The 21,902-nt window shown below is 40.1% G+C and overlaps 1 protein-coding gene across 3 annotated transcripts in view; it reads left to right on the forward strand.

Annotated features, from left to right (window-relative positions):
• Positions 1–21,902, forward strand: part of DGKQ (diacylglycerol kinase theta) — a 90,523-nt gene that overhangs the window by 51,413 nt on the left and 17,208 nt on the right. For all 3 annotated transcript variants that reach the window (XM_038170191.2, XM_027446168.3, XM_038170192.1), the window contains 12 exons: positions 1,383–1,483; positions 3,004–3,227; positions 4,036–4,126; positions 5,900–5,954; positions 6,282–6,343; positions 6,602–6,752; positions 7,602–7,640; positions 8,799–8,914; positions 16,838–16,989; positions 18,354–18,502; positions 19,657–19,838; positions 21,674–21,774. In XM_038170191.2, coding sequence (XP_038026119.1) covers positions 1,383–1,483; positions 3,004–3,227; positions 4,036–4,126; positions 5,900–5,954; positions 6,282–6,343; positions 6,602–6,752; positions 7,602–7,640; positions 8,799–8,914; positions 16,838–16,989; positions 18,354–18,502; positions 19,657–19,838; positions 21,674–21,774 — 1,423 coding nt within the window. The remainder of the gene's footprint in view (positions 1–1,382; positions 1,484–3,003; positions 3,228–4,035; positions 4,127–5,899; positions 5,955–6,281; positions 6,344–6,601; positions 6,753–7,601; positions 7,641–8,798; positions 8,915–16,837; positions 16,990–18,353; positions 18,503–19,656; positions 19,839–21,673; positions 21,775–21,902) is intronic.

Raw genomic sequence — 21,902 nt, forward strand, 5'->3', positions numbered from 1 at the left:
CTCGTTGACTGTGCCATGCCTAGTGGAATTGTTAATGAAGAAAGGCCATGATAAATGGAGAAACCTAAACAGAGATAAGTTTAAAGTCTAGCTGTTGCATTTCAAAATAATTGGAAGTAAAACCAGCAAGAATGAAGATAGCAGGATTTTTTTTTATTTTCGAGGGTAAGGGTCTTGTTTAAAAAATGCTGTCTTCAAACATAATTTTGGATGAAGCTTTAATTCTGCGAAGTGTCTCCTTGGGAAGTGACAATAAACACTGAAACAGGAATAGGTGCATTAGACACGGTTTATCTGAGTTTCAGGTGGCTCCAGAAGGGTAGCAGAGTGTCACTGAAGTGCCCTTTCAAAGCAGTTAATTCTCTGCAGTGTTTCCTAAGAGTGCTGTCACTGCAGCACGCAGGTATCCAACAACATGCATCTTTCTGCCTGGGATTCTAGCCAGTTTTCTCCAGTCATCACTTAGGTGTGTGGTGGTTTTGTTTTTTTTTTGTTGTTTTTTTTGTTCTTCCAGTTCCAGCTCCTTTTTAATCCTTATATGACAAAGGATAATTTGATAGCATGGTTCTTCAAATCTAAATGCCAATGGTATTTGAGAGCAAGAGGTTTTCAGTACCTTCAGCTGTACTATGCAATATTTCCAAACGGAAAGTGAAAGATGAAACTGGAGTCCAGCATGCGATGCACACCTCCCTTACAACAAGCATTAACAGACTGCCTGATTAACCGGTTGTGTGTACATTACAGTTGGTCTCTGTGGTTTTCTGTTAAGCCTTCAAGCATTTTAAGTCTGCAAGTCATCAGCTCCTACCCATTTTATCACTTTATGATGACTGCAGGATTGTTTATGAGCTGTTTATAACAGCTTTATTATGAGATTACACACTGTAACAGAAAAGTGTTATTCTTCATTTGCTGCAGCTGCTTTCTTCTAGCTTCTCTACTGTTCCTTAATTTTACCCTGTTGCCTGGACCAGCTATTTTAAAGACTTCCTTCAGAAAGATGCTCTCAGAACGTGCAGTGCTTTGTGAGCTGTTCCTGAAGGTGATGGCTTGGTTTTAGTTGTTGAACTGTTCAGTAATAAAGGCAGTCTTGAATGGTGAGGATGAAGAAGTGATGAAGTAAACACTATAGTCACATAACAAAACCCCACATAAAGCTATGATTACTTAAAATACTCTTCTTTGATTCCTCCATGAATGTACACCTGTTTTAAATCAACAATGACAAAACAAAAAGGTTTAGCCTCATGGCTTGTTATGAAGAAACAAATCAGTGGGTTAAAAGTAGGTTTTTAATAGTTCCGTTGTACACTTCCTGATCAGGTAGCTTTATGATTTGAGGGGTGTGTTATTGAAATACAATAATTGTTTTCATTCAGGTAAACAAACATTAAAGATATTTGATGGGAATGATGCAGTGAAACGCAATCAATTTCGACTGATTTCAATTCCAAGGATTGCAAAAAATGAAGAAGTTGTGGTAAGATACCTGGTGAAGGTCAATATTAAAATTATTTGCCCCTTTATGACACTGTATATTGCAATAGTCAAAAGCTTATTTCTACAAATGTAACTGAACAACAACAAAATTTGTAAGTGGTATAAAATAATGCAATTTGACTTCATGTGGTGCTCTTATTTTAGAATATTTGTAGATATTGTTGTTTAGATATATGTAGCTTTTGGGGCACACAGTATGTGCAGCAGAAAATGGTATGTTCAGCAGTCATTCACTTTCCTGGTGTGACACTGAAATGTGATTTTACCGATATGAGGAATACTGGATAACCAGCTCCTTATATTTCATTCCTCTTCTGTAGTTTGAAGTCCTCATTAGTAGTTTGAAGTTCATGCTGGATAGCCACCACTACTGCACTGCAATTAATCAGCTTTGAAGACTGGAGCATGCCGCACTTACCTCCATTTGGTTGTGAAAGCAATGAATTATTGATTACATAATGGCCACTCTCTAGCTGTTTCAGTACTTCATCTTGGGTGGAAACATGACTCAATCCGAAACTACATGTTCTGTACAGATTTTGATTTACTGGCCTGGGCATAACTGGTAGAGACCCCATGTTGTGCAGAATGAAGCCCAGAGGGAGTATGGGGAGGTGCACAGTAGGATGGTGAGGACTCCAAGTCAATAAAGAACTTGGCACACGAGTCTGGAGAATATATTAACTCAAAATTTTGATGATTTAAACTCACAGCTCATTAAGATTGTTACCTTGCTGGTGTGCTCAAAATCAGCAGCGATTTTGAAAATGGCTTTTAATGTTTTGTATGTCAGTGGTGTCCAAGGCAAATTGAATATGGTGCTGAAAACACTTCTATTTAGGACTACTACTTGTCTTTAAAGCATGTTTCATCAGACTGCTGCATACAATACCAGGGCAGATTAGTACCACTTGTAAATGACTTAGTGGGCTGTATTCACTGCAGAGCCTGTATGTGCAGAATTGCTGCAGGCACGGGCCACTAATGGATGTAATATTCCTCTGACTGCTTGCATCTCCCAAGGACATCACCTTAACTTACTCTTCGCAGATGTGGGGTTCAGGGCAGCCTTGTGGTTGAGAGGCTCAGTAGTTTTCAGTATCCCCTTAGTTCAAGAAGATAATGTGTTCAGAATTATAGATAATAATAGTGTTCAGAGCATAATCAAGTGTCATTTACCAATTTCCTTTTGGAATAAATTTTGCATGCACTGTGTGTCAGTTGTATTGGTGCTGAATTTTTACTTTTGACATGAATTTAAAATGACTATCACTAGGCAAAAATATAGTGTTCAAGTTACTATTTTCTATTGATAATTTTTTATAACTTCTACTAAAAATTATTGTTACAACATGGTTGTTGTTTTTTCCCTACTGTTCTGTGCTTAAAACATGTTGTAAAGGTTGATTCTGTAAGTAGGATATTTATAAGTGTCTGCGGCTACACAGGTATTATTGGTGTCTTTTCAAGAAAATGTTAATTTATCTTTCTGTGTTGTAGGAGGCTGCTTTGAGGGCATACTACATAAATGATGACCAGCAGGAGTATGAGCTGCAGACCTTTACGCAGCAGGCGCTGCTGTCTGATGACGTTATCAACAGGAACGATGCTGCAGAGGACAGCAACTCAGGCTCAGTATTCCGAGAATCCGTTCCTGAAGCTTGGATCATCAGAGCCAAACCAAAGGATGAAGAAGTGATCAGAATTTATCCTGCCTGGCTTAAGTGAGTGCTTTCCTCCTCTCTTACAAGGTTATCCTGCTTAGCTACATTTGTCCTCTGTAGTTTAGCATAGTGTGTTTCAGTCATTAAAATCTCACAAGTGTAATGGAGAATGTTGATTTTTCTTCTGTACTAGAGGATACTTTTGTTTATTTTTCTGAATGAGCAGTATGCATATTATTCATTTCAGCATGTGGAAACCTGCTCACGGTTTTCTTAACATGCATACAACACGTGCAACATGTGCAGTTCTATTATTGTACATTTGGCCAAAAAGATGTAAGTTTATTTTAACTGTATATGTAAATAAATGATGACACATACACGTCAATTGAAAGCTTGACATTCTTGGAAGAATTTAGTGCAACTTCTGATGTGAAAGTAGAAGTAGAATTAAAGAAAAAAAATCTGTTCTATTTACCACTAAGGGAATATACATTTTAAGTATACTTAGCAGTCAAAACAAGACTGTCTGATGACCTATTCATTTCTTAAAAGCCGTGAGATAAAATGTAAACACTTGGTTATTTTACTAACGTACCTACATTGCCAAACTTTACCTGGTTTTAGTTGTGTGTGTACAGTAAGAAACTCATTTGCAGTGGGCAGTTTTAATGACCAATTTCTTGAGAACTTGTCTTGTGCTTTGTCTGGTGTGGCTAATACTGAATTTGCCATTAGACTCAGTGAGCATGTTTCTTCAGATAATACAGATTTCTTCCTAACTGACAGTGAATTTTCCATTTAGATAAAAAAGGGTTAGGTCAAATGATTGTCCTAAAAAAAAAAAGTACTTCTCTTTTCTGTCTAGGGTGGGAATGGCATACGTTTCTCTACGAGTAAATAAGGAAAGCACTACACAGAGTGTGATCAAAGAAGTGCTCCCCTTACTTGGAAGGCAGGTAAGCACAAGATAATACGCGTGTCCACATACTACCTGAGTGACCCTGAAGTGGGATGTGCATGTTTTCCTCTGTAGAAAAAATACTATCTGTCCATTTGATGTTAATATTGAAATCGCTAATTCCTGATAGTCTTTTGTGACTGCTATAAAACTTTCTGTGGTCTTGTTGGTGGACCTAGGTGCTCTGTACTGAAAGTTACCATCAGTCTTTCTGGGTCAAGCAAATTTACTTGTAAGAGCACAGTGATTCTTAGTATGCAGTGTATGTTTTCTGGTTGTCTATGTCTTGCAATGCTTAAAACATGGTTATATGCAAAGAAAAACTTGAGACTGAATGGCACTTGCATGGTTTACCATCTGCACTCCTTCCAGCCTTGTTGTAAAACAATTAGATACAACTTGTAATCTTGTAGATACACGTTTTCTGTGGAATGTTATCTCTTCTTAGTCTTCCTGTCTGTCACATAGCTGGAGCCAAGATAGCATGACTTTTAGGAAACATGTTAGTAGAATTTTTAAATGTGCCAAGGCACTGGCAGTCTGAATCAGACACACAGCTGTGGAGGCGTAAAACTGTAGTGCGTGCATTTTGTTCAGGAGTTTGAGTTTGTGAGTAGACCAGTGGATCAGCTGTTTCCTTCCAGGGAACAGCCATGCTCGCAGAGGGTGACCACCTTCTGCAGTTGCTTACAGGGCACTTTGAAGCATGCATGTGGCTAGCTGTTTGGAGCAGGTAACTGTGGTCTTCATGTATACACTGTAGTGCATGCAGCTCGTTTTGCATCATGGGATGGTTCTAGGATTTGGTTTCAGCCCTTTTTCTCAAGTACTTTGGAGCTTTTAACAAAACTTGGAAATTCTCGTCTGAAACTTTGTCTCATCTGAAAAAAAAGAAACCATTGAACAAGAAAGCTAGGTACCCTGTTTGGAAAAGTTCTTTATATCCCTGTATTTGGGAAGCTATTTTGCAGTTGTGAGAGACATATGCATGTACAGGAAATCTCTTTTTTAATATTCAGAATTTATCTATTCTAAAGATCCTCCAAATAGCTCTCATCAAATTCCAGGTAAAGTAAATGTTGGCAGTTGACACCTTTAAAACCACACTTGCTTTTAACATCCATGCAAAGCAATTTTTCTTTTGAATCTCAAGGCCTGAAATTAAGACTTCCTCAGTCCCGAGTGTCACATGTTTGCAGGACTGCAGTTACACTAGCAAGTGATTGAACTTCTGGCTTTTCTTTTCTGACTACAAAGGAATTGGATGTTCCCTGTGGTGTAGCAGTACAATTTAGAGAAATAACAGTGGCACACGAGGAGGGTTTCCTTCCATCAGTGCTGGTGGAATGCCCCAGGAGGTGAGGCCTGGTGAGCCTGGTTTCTAGCTGATCTTCTCAAAGATTAGGTTCATTCCCCATCCTACATGCTGGCTGTGGAAGAGCACTGTGGAAATAGCCTAGCTGAGCTGCTGGTCACTGAAGGGAGTAGAGTTAACCGTGCTTTGTGGGCATCATTTCCCCACAGGGTTGCTAGGAGACCTGTGTAATTAAGGGCACGGGAGCCTGACACCACATGTGGGAAGCTGAACGTGTAAAATAAAGATTATTCCTGACTTGGGAGGAGTGGGTAGAGGAAGAACATTGGGATGGATTTTAAAATATTTAATTTACCATGCTTTGTTTGTGCAATGAATACCGTAATATCAATGTAAACATCTGGCAAAACGATATCTCGTTTAGAAACTACATTTACATGTTCCATCTTTTGGCAGACGGAGTGCCTCCAGAATTTCAAACTGGTAGAAGTGCTTATGGGCAGTAAGCAAGGTAAGTGAAGGAGCACTGACCAAAGGCATGTGTGTAAGTGATCTTCTAGCACTTAGTTTCATTGTAAATTATTTTAAAGGGAGGGAGGTCGTAAACAGCTGTGGACAAATTCAGATTGTGCAAAGCAACTTCATGGTCTTCCTTTGAATAATGGGTCTGCATGGTCCTTAATGATAGACATGTAAGAGTTGTGAATTTTCCCTAACATCTTGGCATGTGTGTGTTTTCGTTGTGCTGATTTTAGTTTTGATTTTTTTTTTAATTTAATTGAGCCTGATAATAACTTATACTGTTTTCAAACATGGTTAATGTTCTTTCCATCTCTAGTTCAGCGCATGGTCTTGGACAGTCAGGAACTGATTCTTAACAGACTCAAGGACATAAGAAAGGTAAACATGAAAGAGAAACATGATCCCTTTTTTATAGCAAGTTGGGAGTTCCCCTTCTTACAGAAAAAATAAGTATTCGGTTACACCCCCAGCTGGCTTATCTGTAGAGAAGCCAAATGCTTGGACTGAAGTTTGTTTCTATTTGTGATATTCTCTAGGCATAGACGACATGATAGCTAAGTTCAGAACTATTTGGGATTTTGTTTCATAATATCTTTTTGCCAAATGTCATGTCATTTTTTATTATTATTTTGGTAGACTTCAATACGTCAGATGAATCAAACAAGATTTTACGTAGTGGAAAACAGCAAGTCCATTGTACGAGTAAATTTATTTATTGGTGGCCTTCCACCTCAGCTATCTCCTGAAGAATACACAAATATTCTCAAGGATGAATTAGCTATCAAAAGTAAGTAAACAGGTGCGCTTTGAGATCTATTCAGCTGTACATAATTAAATGTAGTAGCATCTGTAGCTTCTTATTGTTTCTTTCATAATGTTTTTGATGTCTTTTGAAGAATCAGTCTCTCATCTACTCTCATGGGAGCCTTTTTGTTCATTTTAGCATGTTGGTGGCTGCACAAGAGATGTGACAGCTTATTATTCAAATGGTGATGTTACAGTACTGGAGTTACATGTGACTATAGGTTTCCACTAAAGGTTTTTAGTGGAAAAACCTTTTTAAACTGAGCATACCTTACACCATTCAAATTATGGCAGTGCAATTTAATTCCATATGCATGAATGATCTTTACCTTTATTAATATCTGAACTTTTTGCTTGAGCTATTGTCCATACTGTCCATGTGCTCTGTCCCAGGTCACAGAGAAATAAGAGCTATGTGTGCATGCACATATGGACAAGCACTCAGTGAAAAGAATTTATTTTCCTTTTTCAAAGTGTAATTGATTTTTCATAATACTCTTTCAACAAACGTGTTGTATAAACAATGTCAGGAATGTGTCATCCTTTTTGTTTCGGGAAACGAGGTATTTTTCCCAATTTTTTATGTAACTTCAAGAGGAATTAAACTAAATGCCAGGAAGGATATACAGCCACCTTTTATGAAAATCAGTTTAGCTTTTCTAACTTGCAAAGTAAACTTAGAAGAGGGAAAGTGTTAGCTGGAGGTTCTCCCTATATTTGTATAACTTTTAATATTTATTTATATTATATTTACGTAACTTTTTAAAATATTTTAAATATTTACTCTAAATGTACCCAAGGTTTTATGTGTTTATATTTTTACCCTTTGCAGCAAATGTAGTATCTGTGAGTCATGTTTATCAAGCACAAGGTAAGCAATAAGATTTTAAGTACTGCAAACAATGTCTATTTTCAAAACTACAGTCTAATACTAGAGGTTCTAAGCTCAGAGTATGTGAATCTTACTGCATAAGCAAAAAGCCATTTAGACAAAACATAACCCAATGTATTTATGAAGACCAGGGGATTAGCGTTACCTTATTAATAAAAGGTTGGCTTCGTGCCACCTATACAAGAAAGTGATGATAATCTGTCAGAGAAATGAGGTTTGAAATTGCACTTCAGCTGAATAGTGCTAACACCGCAGAACTCTTTAAAGCCCTTCAAATGCTCTCTCCTCATTTTGACTCTGAAACACAAAAATTTGGTGCTGCTCTTGAACTTGGTGGGACTGCTTTGTGGTCACTGTTTCTAGCACTCTACTGAGCTGGGGTTCAGTGGCTGGAAATCTGAAGAAAATCGGTATACTCCTCTCTGCATTCTTCCTTTGAATCATCTGACTGGTTTTTGAGCTGTTGCTTTGCTTTTGCTGTATGAATGAAATTTCACTGAGGGCAGAGAAGCTGTAGGGCTGCTGAGAGTCACCTCTGTCCGCTGCACTAATGCTTCACAGGTGTGGGTCTGCATTTGGTACGGCTTACAAATAAATGCCTGAGATTTCTCTTGTATATATTCAGGTGTTCCCTTCCCCTTCCCACCCCCATCTTCCAATATGGGACCTAAACTGACTTAAAGATCTTAAAATGATTCTCAGATCAGATCCTTGTATGTAGTAATTCTTGTTGAGATATTGTCAGTGAATTGAACTACTAAATTTTTAATAATGAGATAGAAAATGAAATTTGATAGCTTTGTCACTTCTATACCTTGAGAACAGCCAGTTAGGTATGATAAAGTGTATGGAAAGAGATATTTCTGAAGTCCAAAGGAAGTCTTGACACCTGTGTTAGTTTTCTGCTGAAGTTAGTTATATACTTGAGACTTTTAACAAAAATCTGGGGTGTGTTTGGGGTATGAAGAAAGGCTTAAAAACAAAGCAAAATGCCCAATTCATTGATAACCAACAACCACAAGCGTTGTAGAGTAACGTTAACTGAAAGATATCCTAAGTAAATGTTTGCTGTGATTCAATATTGTTGATTTTCTATTAATAGAAAATACAAAATGTCATTCTAACACATCTTTACAGGTGCTGTTGTACTCGAAATTTCATGTTTTTCTGAAGCTGAAAGAATATATATGCTAGTTAAAGATACAACTGTCAATGACAAGCCTCTGAATGCTGTGGTGATTCCTGAAGTTATGGTAAGAGATGAGGTTGAACTTAAAATTTCATCTAAAAGAAAAAGCACTACCATCAACTTTTTTTTTTTTCTGGAAATGAATAAAAAATGCATGTTGCTCAAGGAAGCCATACAGTGAGTTTATGTAAGTAGTGTGATGAAGAAATAGTAATTGAGAGCTTGTACTTAATATATCTGATATACTACTGTGACTTAAGTCACTTGTCCTATTGCTATTGAGTTGTGAAGAAGTGTGAGTGTAACACACTCAAGAAAGGGTGCAGAGAGTATAGCAAGGCTCTTTCCAGTGATGCCAAGGGACAGGACAAAGGCAATGGGCAGAAACTGAATATCAGGTATATCAGGAAGCAATTCATTTCCATGAGGGTGATGCAGCACTGGCACAGATTGGTCAGAGAGGCTGTGGAGTTTCCAGCTTTGGAGGTCTTCTAAAGCTGCCTGGACATGGTCCTGGGCAACCTACCCCAGGTGTCCCTGCTTAAGCAGGGGGTTGGACCAAAGAACCTGCAGAGGTCCTTGGCAACCTCAACCAGTCTGTGATTCTGTGAAAGACATGCAGGTACTCTAGTGGGATGAAATGACTGACATACATGTAGTTGAGATGTGCGGCTTCATTGGTTTTAACATAACGGTGATGACTTGGTTAAAACATCTGACATCTGCCAGATGCTTTTGCCATACTTCAGGATGCTACATTAACAATAATAACAAGAATAAATTGGTCGTTAAAGAACTTCATGAAGTTGGGTGTGGGGTGAATTTTCATTCTTGGATTAAAGGGTGTGAGGCTGGTAGGGAAGAAGAAGATGCATCTTCCATGGGGAGAGCAGTGTTACACAGTGGACCTTAGTCACTTCTGAGTCTGCAAGAGTTTGAGTAAAGCACTTGCCTTGACTTCACTGCTGTGAAAAGTACTTCTTTTTTCCTTGACTGGTAAAAATCAATCATTTTGTCGAAATCTGCACCTCATGCAGACGTTAGACTGTGCAAGTGTCCTTTCACAGTTTCAGGCTTGGTTCTAATTTATTACTTTTCATGGCTACAAACCACTTTGCTATGAATCACTTAGGTTTATAATAGGCTTCATGTTAATAAGGCAGATTCAAGGTGTGAAGAGGGAAATGGTTGATTGAATAAAATGTTTTTGAACCAGGATGATGTAGGTTCTGTCCAGAAGACAGGGTAGCCATAATTACTTTCTATTGACTTGCTGTGTATCTTGCAGTTACTGTCTTTCTGGATTTTTATTATAGCAAATGAACTGAGAATCTTGATTTGATTTGTTCTTTAGAACTGCATAGAAGTATGAAAGCTTCACAAAATTATTAGTGAGAACTGTGAGACAACTTCAGGTGGGAGGATGTCAAGTTCAATAGCAGGAGTAAGGCCATTAGTTGCATACTTGCAACTAATGCCAGCTTTTTTATTTAAAGAGTCCTATGCTTGTCAAAGTTTTCTGATGGGAATTTTTTTATATATATAACCAGATACTAGTGGCAGTGCTTGCATTTAGCTTGCAGTATTACAAACCATCCTTTGCATGCATGGGTATTATGTTTTTGTGAGATCATTAAAAACTAATTGCCCCTCCCATCTAGGTTTCAACACTTTTTATCAGAGATAGAATGAACGGAATGCAGAACAAAGATGGGAATGGTTTTGGATACTTGCTTTTGGTGGTTGTTTAGGTAAATACGTTATGAGCCTAGATGTGGTGTATTGGTATGTGAAGTTGAACATATCCGCTCTGCTGCTGATACGTCTGGGTTTTCTGACATTACATACGTTTGATGTGAGCTTTTTGATGCCAGACAAATGTAGATAATGCTGTCTTTTATCTGATGCAGGATACTTCTTAGAAACTCCATTTCAGGAGACTGATTAGATGAATTTATAACATATAAGAGGAGAAAGAGGCTGTACATGTGCACATACATTTTCTTTCCATTTCAGCATGTATTGCTTATATCTCACTAAAATGAGCCAAGAGTTAATATGACTAATATTTCAATTGTGGTTTGCCTGTGTCTAGGCCACACAGCTTTTGCTGTTCACTAATTACCCAGAGTAAACCGATGAGTAATTGTTGATGCTGCTTTGGTAGCTGATGGACTGGATGATCTTCTGAGGTCCTTTCCAACCTAGATTAATTCTGTTATCTTGTGATAATATTAGTTTTTGTTTATATAGTATGTACATGATCATTTAAATGCAGCAACAGGAAATACTTGTACAAGAAGTAAGCACAATATTAAGCTTGCACTCTTTTGGCATTCCTCTTGTGGCAGAAATACAAAGAAGTTGTGTATGAAGTAATAATGTGCAGCCATAGAAGGGGAACTGCTGATAAATCAAAGGCCACTGTGTTTTGGCTAATGGCTTATTCAACTTCAAACAAACAAGCAAAGCAAAAGAACCCTTCTTAAAATCAATAAAAGCGTAGAAGTGAATTAGTGGTTAGCATCTGCTCTGTGTTTTGTTAGTCTGTCATTTTCCCAATGTGTGATTTATTTGCTCTGGTTTTGGTACACCTTCAAAAGAGTCGGCCTGATTCTATTCTGGCATGGTCACATCTGCCAGAAGCAATTAGCCCTCTTCTTATCTTTTCTGAAAAGTTTTAATACAGAATCAGTTTGATTCTGTACACAGAACACTGAATACAGAAGCAGTTTGATAACTGCTTATTAGAAAGTCAATAATAAGTGTTTCGTTATCTTGGGTCTGCGAGAGCTTAATAAAATAATGGTTTTGTTTCACAATATTTAAGTAAATGGAAATACCCTCTTTTTGTTACAGTGTGAAAAAATACAGTCTTATAAAGTTGATCTGCTAATGTGTTTAAGGGGTACTTGGTTCCAGTCTTGGGCAGCATGTAAGGGTGGAAGGCAGCACAGCACTGAAGCACTGATTTGAAAGCTAACTCACCAGAATGGCAGAACAGTTTATGTAGCATTTGCAGGCAAGGAGGTCATCAGACAGCTGTAGCAAGCCAATGCCAGCACAGCAGGGGCAAGTGTTTGTGGCTGGACCTCTAATACCACTTACCAGTGGAACGTGGTCTGATGAAAACCTAGCGTGGGGGGAGGAAACCTAGCTGGAGGAGGAGGGAAAGGGTTCATTTCTATTGATCTCACTAAACATAATACCCATATTAGGGTTCCTTAAAAGAATTAGAAAGAAACTTGGGATTTACCCAAGTGGGTGAAACCTTCCGTTTCAATCATTTGTACTAATTCTTCACAGACATGTCTGCTTAAGAGCATGATAGTTTAATCATTGTCTTAGCCAAAACACTGTGAAAGGTTACTTTCCACCCTTCTGCCACCTCCCCAGTCCCCCAGAAGTCAAGAAGCGGTTCCTGGAGGTCCTGCTGTGTGGACAGAGCTGATTCTCCGGTTGTGTTGACAGACCTTACACATCATTCTTCGTCTGGTGCAGTGCCTCCTTTACAGCCAGGCTGGGGGAGTCACGAGCCCTTGCACATGGGAGATGCTGCAGACAGCCTGCTTGTAAATGTTAAATTTACGTGTTGCTTAGAGATTTCCGTCGTTCCTGGAAACAGCTCACCACCCTGGAAGATACGCCGTAATTGTCGTGCTGGCGGGCCCGTGGCACAGAACGCCTTGTTCTCTGTTGTCATTAGATGTGATTACACAGTGCGCGCAACAGAGAGGGGATTAGAGTGCGCAATAAATATCCTGCCCCAGCCCGCAGCCACGTTGAGCTAATCCTGACAAATTAAGCAATGCACAGTGACTGTCAGAGTGCCTAAATCACACGTCCTCCGCTAGCTGGCCCTGAGAAACACGCAGTAAATTCCTTTCTGAACTCCAGCCAACACAAAGCCCCTCCGCAGACCTCGCTTCTCCAGCTGAGTGTGGAAGTCAGGACCAAAGGGGGCAGGGAGTCCTCGGGCAGTGAGTCACACCTCCCCTTCTCAGAGTGTCCCCGCAGGGCTTTATTAAGGGACCAGGAGAAACTCTGCAGCATCAGGGTGCTGTCCTGCAGCCATCTAGCAGAGGGGCCCGAGCCTTTTATACAGCACCAGAGCAGCCCTGCTCTGCTGTACCAGCCTGGAAGCTTGATCTCCTGCAGTTTTTAACCCCAACAAAAAGTGATTGTTTTCTTAGAGATTGGTCCTTTCAAGGGATTTTGCTTCTTTTAACCACGAGTGGGTAAGAAGCAAGTTAAATGTAAGGGTAAGCACACTTGAGAGGGCTTCTGCCCTTTCTAGGATACTTTGTTTAGTCTACATGTGTTCTTTCAGTCCTAAATGATTATAATTAAGGGATTTATATTAGAAGATACTTGAGCAAAGATGTTTTTTTAGTGGTAGGACTATTCAGTTTACACTATGTGCAGATATTTTTTTTAATTCCAGACATCCTTTGCAGCTGGTTGAGACTCTTAGTAGCACTCAGGGTAAATGTTTCACTTTTTTTTTTTTTATTTATATGGTATTGACACTTTGCAACTAGGAAATTTAGATGGCAGTTTTATGGAAACTGGTAAAAATATATTTGCCACAACATATACTTGATTGGGTAAAATCTTACACACTTTGCAAAACACAGCTGTGCTTTTGACTGCCTTGAGATTTACCATGTCTCAAAAATCAGCGTGGTTCCCTGAAGTTCTTTGTGAATTATTTTAGTTGCTTGGGTTTAGAACCAATATGTAGAACTTGTCTGCAAGAGGGAGTAATATAAACATGGGATTAAAGTGTCACTTTAAATGTCTACAACCAATATTTTTTAAAGAATTGATTTCCTAAGAAAGAGAAGGTAATCAAACACTTGCCTGCATTCTAGTAGGGTATTTGTTTGGTGTAAGCTTTGGTCTGGTTTCTTTTCTCTCATTCCTTTATTGTTACAGTTTTTATTTACTTTGAGCTGCAGAGCTGATTTATTTTTCCTATTTTTTCATTCATCTTCTCCCCCTAGCCTCCTTGTTTTATAAAATCCCACAAGTACCTGGGCACTGAACCAAACCTGAGGTCTCAGATAGCCTGTATTGTTCAGAAAGATAAAATGACTGGAGATCAAATTTAAGTAGTAAAAAAGAAGCTTTGAAGAGGAGGAGATGGGAAATGGTAATGCAGGGCAGAGCAGAAGCTGGAAGAAGGAGCGTAGGAAGGGAACAGTTACCCAGTGGGAAGCAGCGTTTCCTTTCGGCGCTGCTCCGCCTTTGGTTGCTGGCAGGATTTTCAAAGGAGTATTCGTAACGGGATGTGGCAGATGACAGTGCGTTAGCTGATGGAGTAACAAGGAGGGCTGTACCGAAGAGCCAGAGCTTCCCTTGCTATTTTTATTAATGGCTGTGATGGCTTGAGGGGAGGAAGTCTGCCCCTCTCTTTGGGATGTGTGGATCCTTGAGCTGCTGACCTTACAATTCAAGAGGTACTTCCTTTTGGTGACAGTGGCATGCATTGTTTTGCTTAGACTTCCGCTGCTGGCTACAAATATCTTTCCCATGTACATAACAGAAATGAACATCTCGCCCTGTTTGTACGTTGCACACACTTGAGGAAGTGCTTCCCCTCTTCCAGCAAAGCCTGGATGTGGAGGCAAGGGGCGTTTTGGCTTAGCAGCCTCCACGGTACGGGGTGAGGGCAGGCCCTCAGGAGAGCTTTCCTCTGAGGTTGCCTGTCCTTGTCCTAGCGTGGTTGAGGGTTGTCTGTGCTTGCATGGTCAGTAGTGCCACCTTTGTCTTGGCAGTTTCTTTGTTCCACCAGCAGCTAGAAACTGCTGGGGCTCTCCTGGCTCCCTGTCAGCAAAAATAGTCCTTGCTTGACTGAATTCTTGGGAGTAAACACAAACATATTCAAACCGGATGTCTCTGCTTAGCTGCATCTAAACCAGGAGGAAGGAAGGGGCAAGAAGAGAGACATATTTCTCCTCCATCAGCCCACTTACCTGCTCAGCATTCCTCTTCTCTTGGTGTTTTGTGCTTGCCAGTCATGGCTGATGAAGGAGGATATTTCTCAGGCAGGCAGTGACACAGAGGAGAGACTTTTATGCAGCTTCAAGTATCTTAACACAGAGGGTCAGTGCACAGCCCTTTCAGGACAGCACAATTTGAGAAAATCTCTTGAATATTGGGACACCCCAAGCTACTGTTTTCCAGTGTCCACGCCAGCTCACACGTAGACAGTGACGTGAGGTATCTCAACACTGGATGCCAGTTTGCTTCCCCAGTTACTCGATTACATGCCCCGATTTCTCCATCCTGAGACTTGGTTCGCACCCCTGGTGGCTACGTACAGCCATCAGCTGAGGCACTGTCTCCTCCCCTCTGTAGCTGCTGGTATCTCTTCACATGTTTGTAAGCTGCTGTCATGCTGCTGCTTCACCACCCCCTGAATCATACTTGTCTAAATTGCCTTATATTTAGCACAGTTGTTCTTTTCCCTGAATCCATCCTGTCAGCCGCGTGACGAATTGCTGTTCTCTGAATGCAGTCCAATTTGTAAATACAAATTACCATTACTTAGGGACTGTGGCAAACGTTTCTGTTTCGAAGCACACTTGTCGAGATGGCCAAATGACTTTTTTAAGCTGTACCTGCCTCACAGACCAGTAAAAACCCTAAACTCTGTGGCAGGATGAATAAAAGGTGCCTTCGAACTTCGTGGTCTGCCTAGAGTCGTTTAAAAATTATGTTACAGGATGGTTGAAGGGCCAGTTGAAGACCAGTCTGGGGGGATATTTCTGCTGACTGTGCCCCTGCCATCCCCTGGTGGGACTTCCCTCAGAGTGGCTCCTGGAAGGGCAGCAGGATGCCCACGGCACTCTTGTGCTTGGAGAGCCCTTCAGTGGTGACTGCAGCAGGGTGAGGATCCTACAATACAGGCACCAAGCCTTTCTCATTCAAACAAGTATTTTTTTAAAAGAAACATTCAGCCTCTTAATGCTCCCTCATTTTGAAGTGTTTTCTCCTTGTAAATTAAGATGTATTCTAAGACAACCGCAAATCCTAAAACAAATGTTTTGATTACTTGTGGAGATAGTTCTCTCTCTACAAGGAAAATATTTGAATCCTACAGGATTCTGAAAATTACTTTATCCTTCACACTATTCTTCATCATAAAGCTCCATCACCTACTCAGCCCTGGTGGGGCCACACCTGGGGTCTTGTGTCCAGTTCTGGGCTCTCCCGTTCAAGAGGGGCATGGAGCTACTGGAGCGAGTCCAGAGGAGGGCTAAGAAGATGATAGGGGACTGGAGCACTTGTTGTACAAGGACAGGCTGAGAGAGCTGGGCCTGTGTAGCCTGGAAAGAGAAGACGGAGGGAAGATCACATCAGTGTCTATAAATATCTGCAGGGAGAGTGTCAAGAGGATGGAACTAGGCCCTTCAGTTGTTCCCAGCGACAGGACAAGAGGCAACAGGCACAAACTGAAGCACAGGAGGTTCCATCTGAATATGAGGGGGCACTTCTGTACTGTGAGGGTGACAGAGCACTGGGACAGGCTGTACAGAGAGGTTGTGGTGTCTCCTTCTCTGGAGATATCCAAAACCCACCTGGATGCCATCCTGAGGAACGTGCTTTGGGTGATCCTGCTCAGCAGGGGGGTTGGACTGGGTCCAACCTCCAGAGGTCCCTTCCGTAGCCTTCGCCATTCCGTTATTCTGTAAACTTTTTTACTGAAAATGTGTAGAAAGGACTACTGATAGTGACTTCATTTTTAACATTAGGCCAGACTGTGTAGTAGGAGTGGGATAAGGAAACTTCATTTCCCCAGGAAGACAAAATCAGCAGCTAGCCTTGTCGATTGTCTGGGTATTGAATCTTTTTATTTATTGAATCTGGATTTTTTTTTTTTACTAAGCATCAAGGAAATTTCAGGAAATACTTTTGAGATGCAGTAGTAATTTTCCTGCCTAGTCATGGTTTTGGCTAATCCTTCCTTTTCTTCATTCAGGCTTCCAAGATACCACAGAACTGCTGGCCTCTTCTTGTGTTTGTGAATCCAAAAAGCGGTGGTCTAAAAGGACGGGATCTGCTGCACAGTTTTAGGAAGCTGCTAAATCCACATCAGGTCTTTGAACTTACCAATGGTGGCCCTCTGCCTGGGTAAGTTGTAGTATTTTTAACATTTTTCTTGATGTTATTTTTTTTAGGAGTGTTTTTGTTTTGTTTTGTTCTAAGGAAGGATCAGACTCTCTTATTATGAAGATACAAATTTTTTATGTTTTGTGCCTGGAGACCAAAGTGGTGGATCAGTCCTTCCAACTGGTTCTTACTTAGCAGACTTAAGCTTTTAAGTTCTCTAAAGAAAACAGAGTAGTTCCTGGTGTATATGCTTGTGTCAAGTTTAGTAGAGTCTAATCTTGGGAAAGTCATGCGTACTTTACAATAATGCAGGTCTAATAATCGTTAAATATAAAAAGATTTTATAATCAAATGGGAACCAAAATAGAAACATCTTGCCTTACAAGAATGCTCATTTTTTGCTTTTATTTACTCTAACGTTTCATGGAAACTAAGAGGCAATTATAATAAAATTTTCTATCTTGACTCTTGAAACTTGGCCACAATTGCAGAATTAGCAGGGCCTGCCTGATCACAGCTGCAGCATTTCTCAATACAAGGAACAGAACATAATGTGCTTGTAAGGGAGGCAGTAACCAATTACTTGATTTTATCAACACCATTTTGTCACCAACTTCATAAAACTGAAAGCAATGTTTGCAGCCTAGTCAGAGTACCCTCATTACTTCAGTGCTGCTTTAACAAAGAACTGTTGTGACAAGACCTTCCAAACAAAAGCCTTCATAGGGAAATGCAGCTTATGCAGGAAGCAAGTAAAACAAGCTGCACAAACTTTTTTTTTGTCAGAGCTATGTAATTTTGATGTCTTTCTAATGTAGTTGAGGCTGTAATTTTGATAATTGGCTCATTTTGCTTTACCCATAAAATATTTCTGCAGCTTTATGGCAAATTGCTTCCACTTGCTTTTTGCTCCTTGTGAAATGTGAGTAAAAATTCCTTTGCAGGATGTTTTGGTATGTAGGATGAAAAGCCATAAAGGGTGACAGTGAACGAAGTAGTACTATGAACAAGAAGTCCTATCAAAATACCACACTTACAATATAGAAATCACTAAGCGAAATCAAAATCTCTACAAAGATTTAGAGAGTAATAGATCTTCAAACGGAAACTATAAACAGTTAGGTCTCTCTGTGTTGAGGAAGGAAGTGATTAACAATTGATCTCCACCTTAGAAAATAATAGAAGATTGTGGTTTTTACTACTTGAAAACAGATTTATCTAAAAGTGTCTATATTTCCACTCACTTTATTGAAGTTGATCCTGAGACAGATGGTGAAGGGAGAAAAAATCCGGTAAGTATGTCTTACCTTAAATAACATATGAAGAGACTTTGCTGTACTACATTGTAATGCTTCTTTTCCCCTTTTCTTTGTTTCTCAATGGAGGTTTCACACATTCTCCAAAGTCCCTTCTTTCCGAGTGCTGGTGTGTGGAGGCGATGGCACCGTGGGTTGGGTTCTTGGTGCGCTGGAGGAGATCAGACACAAGCTGGTGTGCTCAGAGCCCTCTGTTGCCATCTTACCTTTAGGAACAGGTGAGAATCAGGGCAAGTGCTGAAGTCCCAGACTTCTCACTGTCCACGGCTGTGCTCTCTTGAATTTGGAAGGACTAATTGCTGGGAAGAGTGACTCTCTTAGGCATAATCTCTAAATAATGAACATAGTAACATGGACTTGGGGGCAGAGAACACAACAAAGAACCTTCCCAAGTAGCTCAGAACTGTGTTTAGCTTTTATTTTAATGCTAAATTGGGATTGAATTTAGCAGCTCTTGAGCCACGATCTTTAAATGCTTGTTTTCTGATGTAGTGGGTGAAAGATCTGATCTCTCATACCCAGCCTACCACATGAGTAAGTGTACGTAGCCTTCAGAATTTAGCTCCTTCATTTTGTCTCTTAAGATATTGTCCTTTTTGGTGGTAGCTTATGACAGAGGTGTTCTTGGATCAGTGGGTAGACGAACTCCCAGTGCTAGCACACTGCTGACAGGTCTGCTTGCAGTCTGTGGACTGGTCCAGTGCTGGAAGTCCTGCTGGATCTCTGTGTGAGGCTTTGTGCCTGGTTGTCTTCCAGAAGGTTTGTCTTCATGTATCCATCTGACAAACTACAGGGTTTTGCAGTGAGGATGCCATGACTCAGTTCTGGCAGGTACTGGATAGCAAATGTAGTATCAGTTCATCAACAAAATGTTGGTCACAGTTTGACTGAAAAATGAGCAGCAGGGTTATTGCTATGGATGTGTCTGAGTGGGCAGGAGTTGGAGAGGGCAAAATATTGTACCCTTGGCAATCACAGCTGCACCAGCACTTGCTGTAGACCAGTAAAGTCCACTGTGCTCAGCTTCCCAACTCCATAACATTTTTCCATTTTTCCACTGTGAGACAACATGTCTGTTTGTGACACAAAGCACATATGCAACCACTACAAATAGATTTTTTTTTGTTAACTTTTCAGTCCAATTGTACTGCTTTAATGACTTATTTCATAGAATTGTAGAACAGCTTGGGCTGGAAGGGACCTTAAAGATGACCCACGTCAAAGCCCCCCTGCAATGGATAAGGATGCCACCCACTAGATCAGGTTGCCCAGGTCCCCTCCCATCTTGTAGAACAGGGCTAATACACTTTTTGATGCTTTTAGCTAACTTACAAAATGTAGTCATATTTTGGGGTTCTTCATTATTACCCAGGTAATGACTTAGGGAGAGTCTTACGCTGGGGAGCTGGCTACAGTGGAGAGGACCCCTACTCTGTTTTGATTTCCGTGGACGAGGCAGATGACGTTCTTATGGATCGCTGGACTATCCTTTTGGACGCTGAAGAACCTGCTGATGGTGCGGAGAATGGTGTAGCAGAACCTGAGCCTCCAAAGGTGAGCTGAGCACTGTTCAGGTTCTACTCTTAAGAACTGTTGTTCTGTTGAGAGTGATGAAGAAGATAGGTATTAGCACCCTTTAATCTTTTATTGCTCTCCTATCTAGTGCTTGGGCCTTGCTGAGCTAATCTGTAGGGAACATACCTTGTGTCTGGATCTAGTGCTTCAATTTGCGTAGGACTGGTTGGTTGCAGAGCACATTTGTTCATTGGCTGGCAAAAAGTATCTGAGAGAAGATCAATGGAAAGATACATGAAGCAGCAGCATACCTATTTGCTTTGCTTAGGAGAACACATATTTCTCAAGTAAGAAAAACTTTTCCAAAGAAAGCCAAATGCCTTCCAGAAGACTAGTGAAACTGGAGTGTTGACCAAAAATAAATAAATAAATAAAATTAAAGAGACTACTTTTGATCTTTCCTGTTACAGATTAAGTGACTATAAATAGCAAAAACATACAGGAAATAAATCCTTCTATCAACTTATTGCCATTGGGTATCTATATTTGCAGCATCTGTTTTATATTTTTGAAGTGAAACAGCCTTTCCCTTGGTTTGTATTACTTATTTTTGTTCAGGAAAATAAAAATGTTGCTTGTAGATGGTGACTTCAGAGCTTTCTGTGTACCCTAGTTCTGTTTATTTTCAGACAAAACCAAGACATTGGATAGAAAATATATGGCAAAAGTAAAGTAGAAAATTGTAATAATGGTAGCTCACATCAAAGATTTTAGTCCAGTTGCTGGAAAATCATAGGTATTGTGTCAGTGGGAGAATTTAAGTTGCTCCACTTCCAGGTAACTTGGTGGAGGTGGGTTGTCCTGCTTTTGGCTGGGAACAAGTTAATTTTCCTCCTATTAGCTGGTATGGTGCTGTGTTTAGGATGAGAACGATGCTGATAACACACTGATGTTTTTAGTTGTTGCAGAGCAGTGCTTACACAGAGCAAAGCCATTTCCAGGTCCTCGTGCTGTCCTACCAGCGAAGAGGCTGGGCATGCACCAGGAGCTGTGAGGGGACACATCCAGGACAGTTGGCCCAAATTGACCACAGGGATGTCCTGTACCATGTGGCATCATGCTCAGCAATAAAAATAAATACAAAAATCTTGTTTTCTTCTGATTCTCTTCCCCATCCCACTGGGCATGGGTTGAGCAAATGGCTGCGTGGTGCTGAGCTGCCTGCCAGGTTAACCCACAGCACGGGGGTAGATTTTGCCCTGAGTGCCTAATGTGGTTTTTAAAGATGAAAGGTGACAGAATCACAGGTGAGGATAGAAAAGCTGTGGAATGAGCTAGCAGGCAAAGGAAGAATCAATAGGAGAAAGAGTAGAAATCTGTAAAAAGTTGCCACATGTAGAACTATTTAATATGCAGTTGAGAGGTGAAGTCAAGGTCATCTAACATAAGATGAAGTTCAGGAATGGGATCTTCCCAATGATACCATGATATTTCCCTTCTTGATGCCAAAAATAGTAGTGGTGTTAGCGTTCAACAAGTCTTTTAGTTATTGCATAGAATCACTTGGAGAAGTTGGGTTGTCTTTGTTTCCTCATTTACTTTCATTTCTGCCCTTATTATACCTGTTTCTAGCAATTAAGATTAAATTTTCAAGTTTCTGATAGTTTGGAATTAATAACTACACATATCAACAATTCCTTGTACAGCTTTATTTTTAGTGCAGTGTTTCTGGAAAATATTTTCCTAAATCTGTCAAGATGTAAATGACTTAGAAGAATTATCTGTAACTCTTGCTTTTGTTGAAAAGTTTTGGAACCTCTTTATTTATAAATGTAAGCCTTGAGCAAATAATACAACTTTTTTTTTTTTGACAGATTGTACAGATGAACAATTACTGTGGTCTTGGCATTGATGCAGAGTTGAGCTTGGACTTCCATCATGCTAGAGAAGAAGAACCAGGGAAATTTAATAGCAGGTAATCCTGGGGGAAAACAGAGGTGAGGGATAAGTGCTGTAGTACAATATAACTTCCAACTTACACTAAAGCTGATAATCTTGCTACAGGTATTCACAAATAACATTGCCTGAGGTAAAGCAGACACA

Source organism: Anas platyrhynchos, chromosome Z, assembly GCF_047663525.1.
Source record: "Anas platyrhynchos isolate ZD024472 breed Pekin duck chromosome Z, IASCAAS_PekinDuck_T2T, whole genome shotgun sequence".
NCBI classification, from domain to species: Eukaryota; Metazoa; Chordata; class Aves; order Anseriformes; family Anatidae; genus Anas; species Anas platyrhynchos.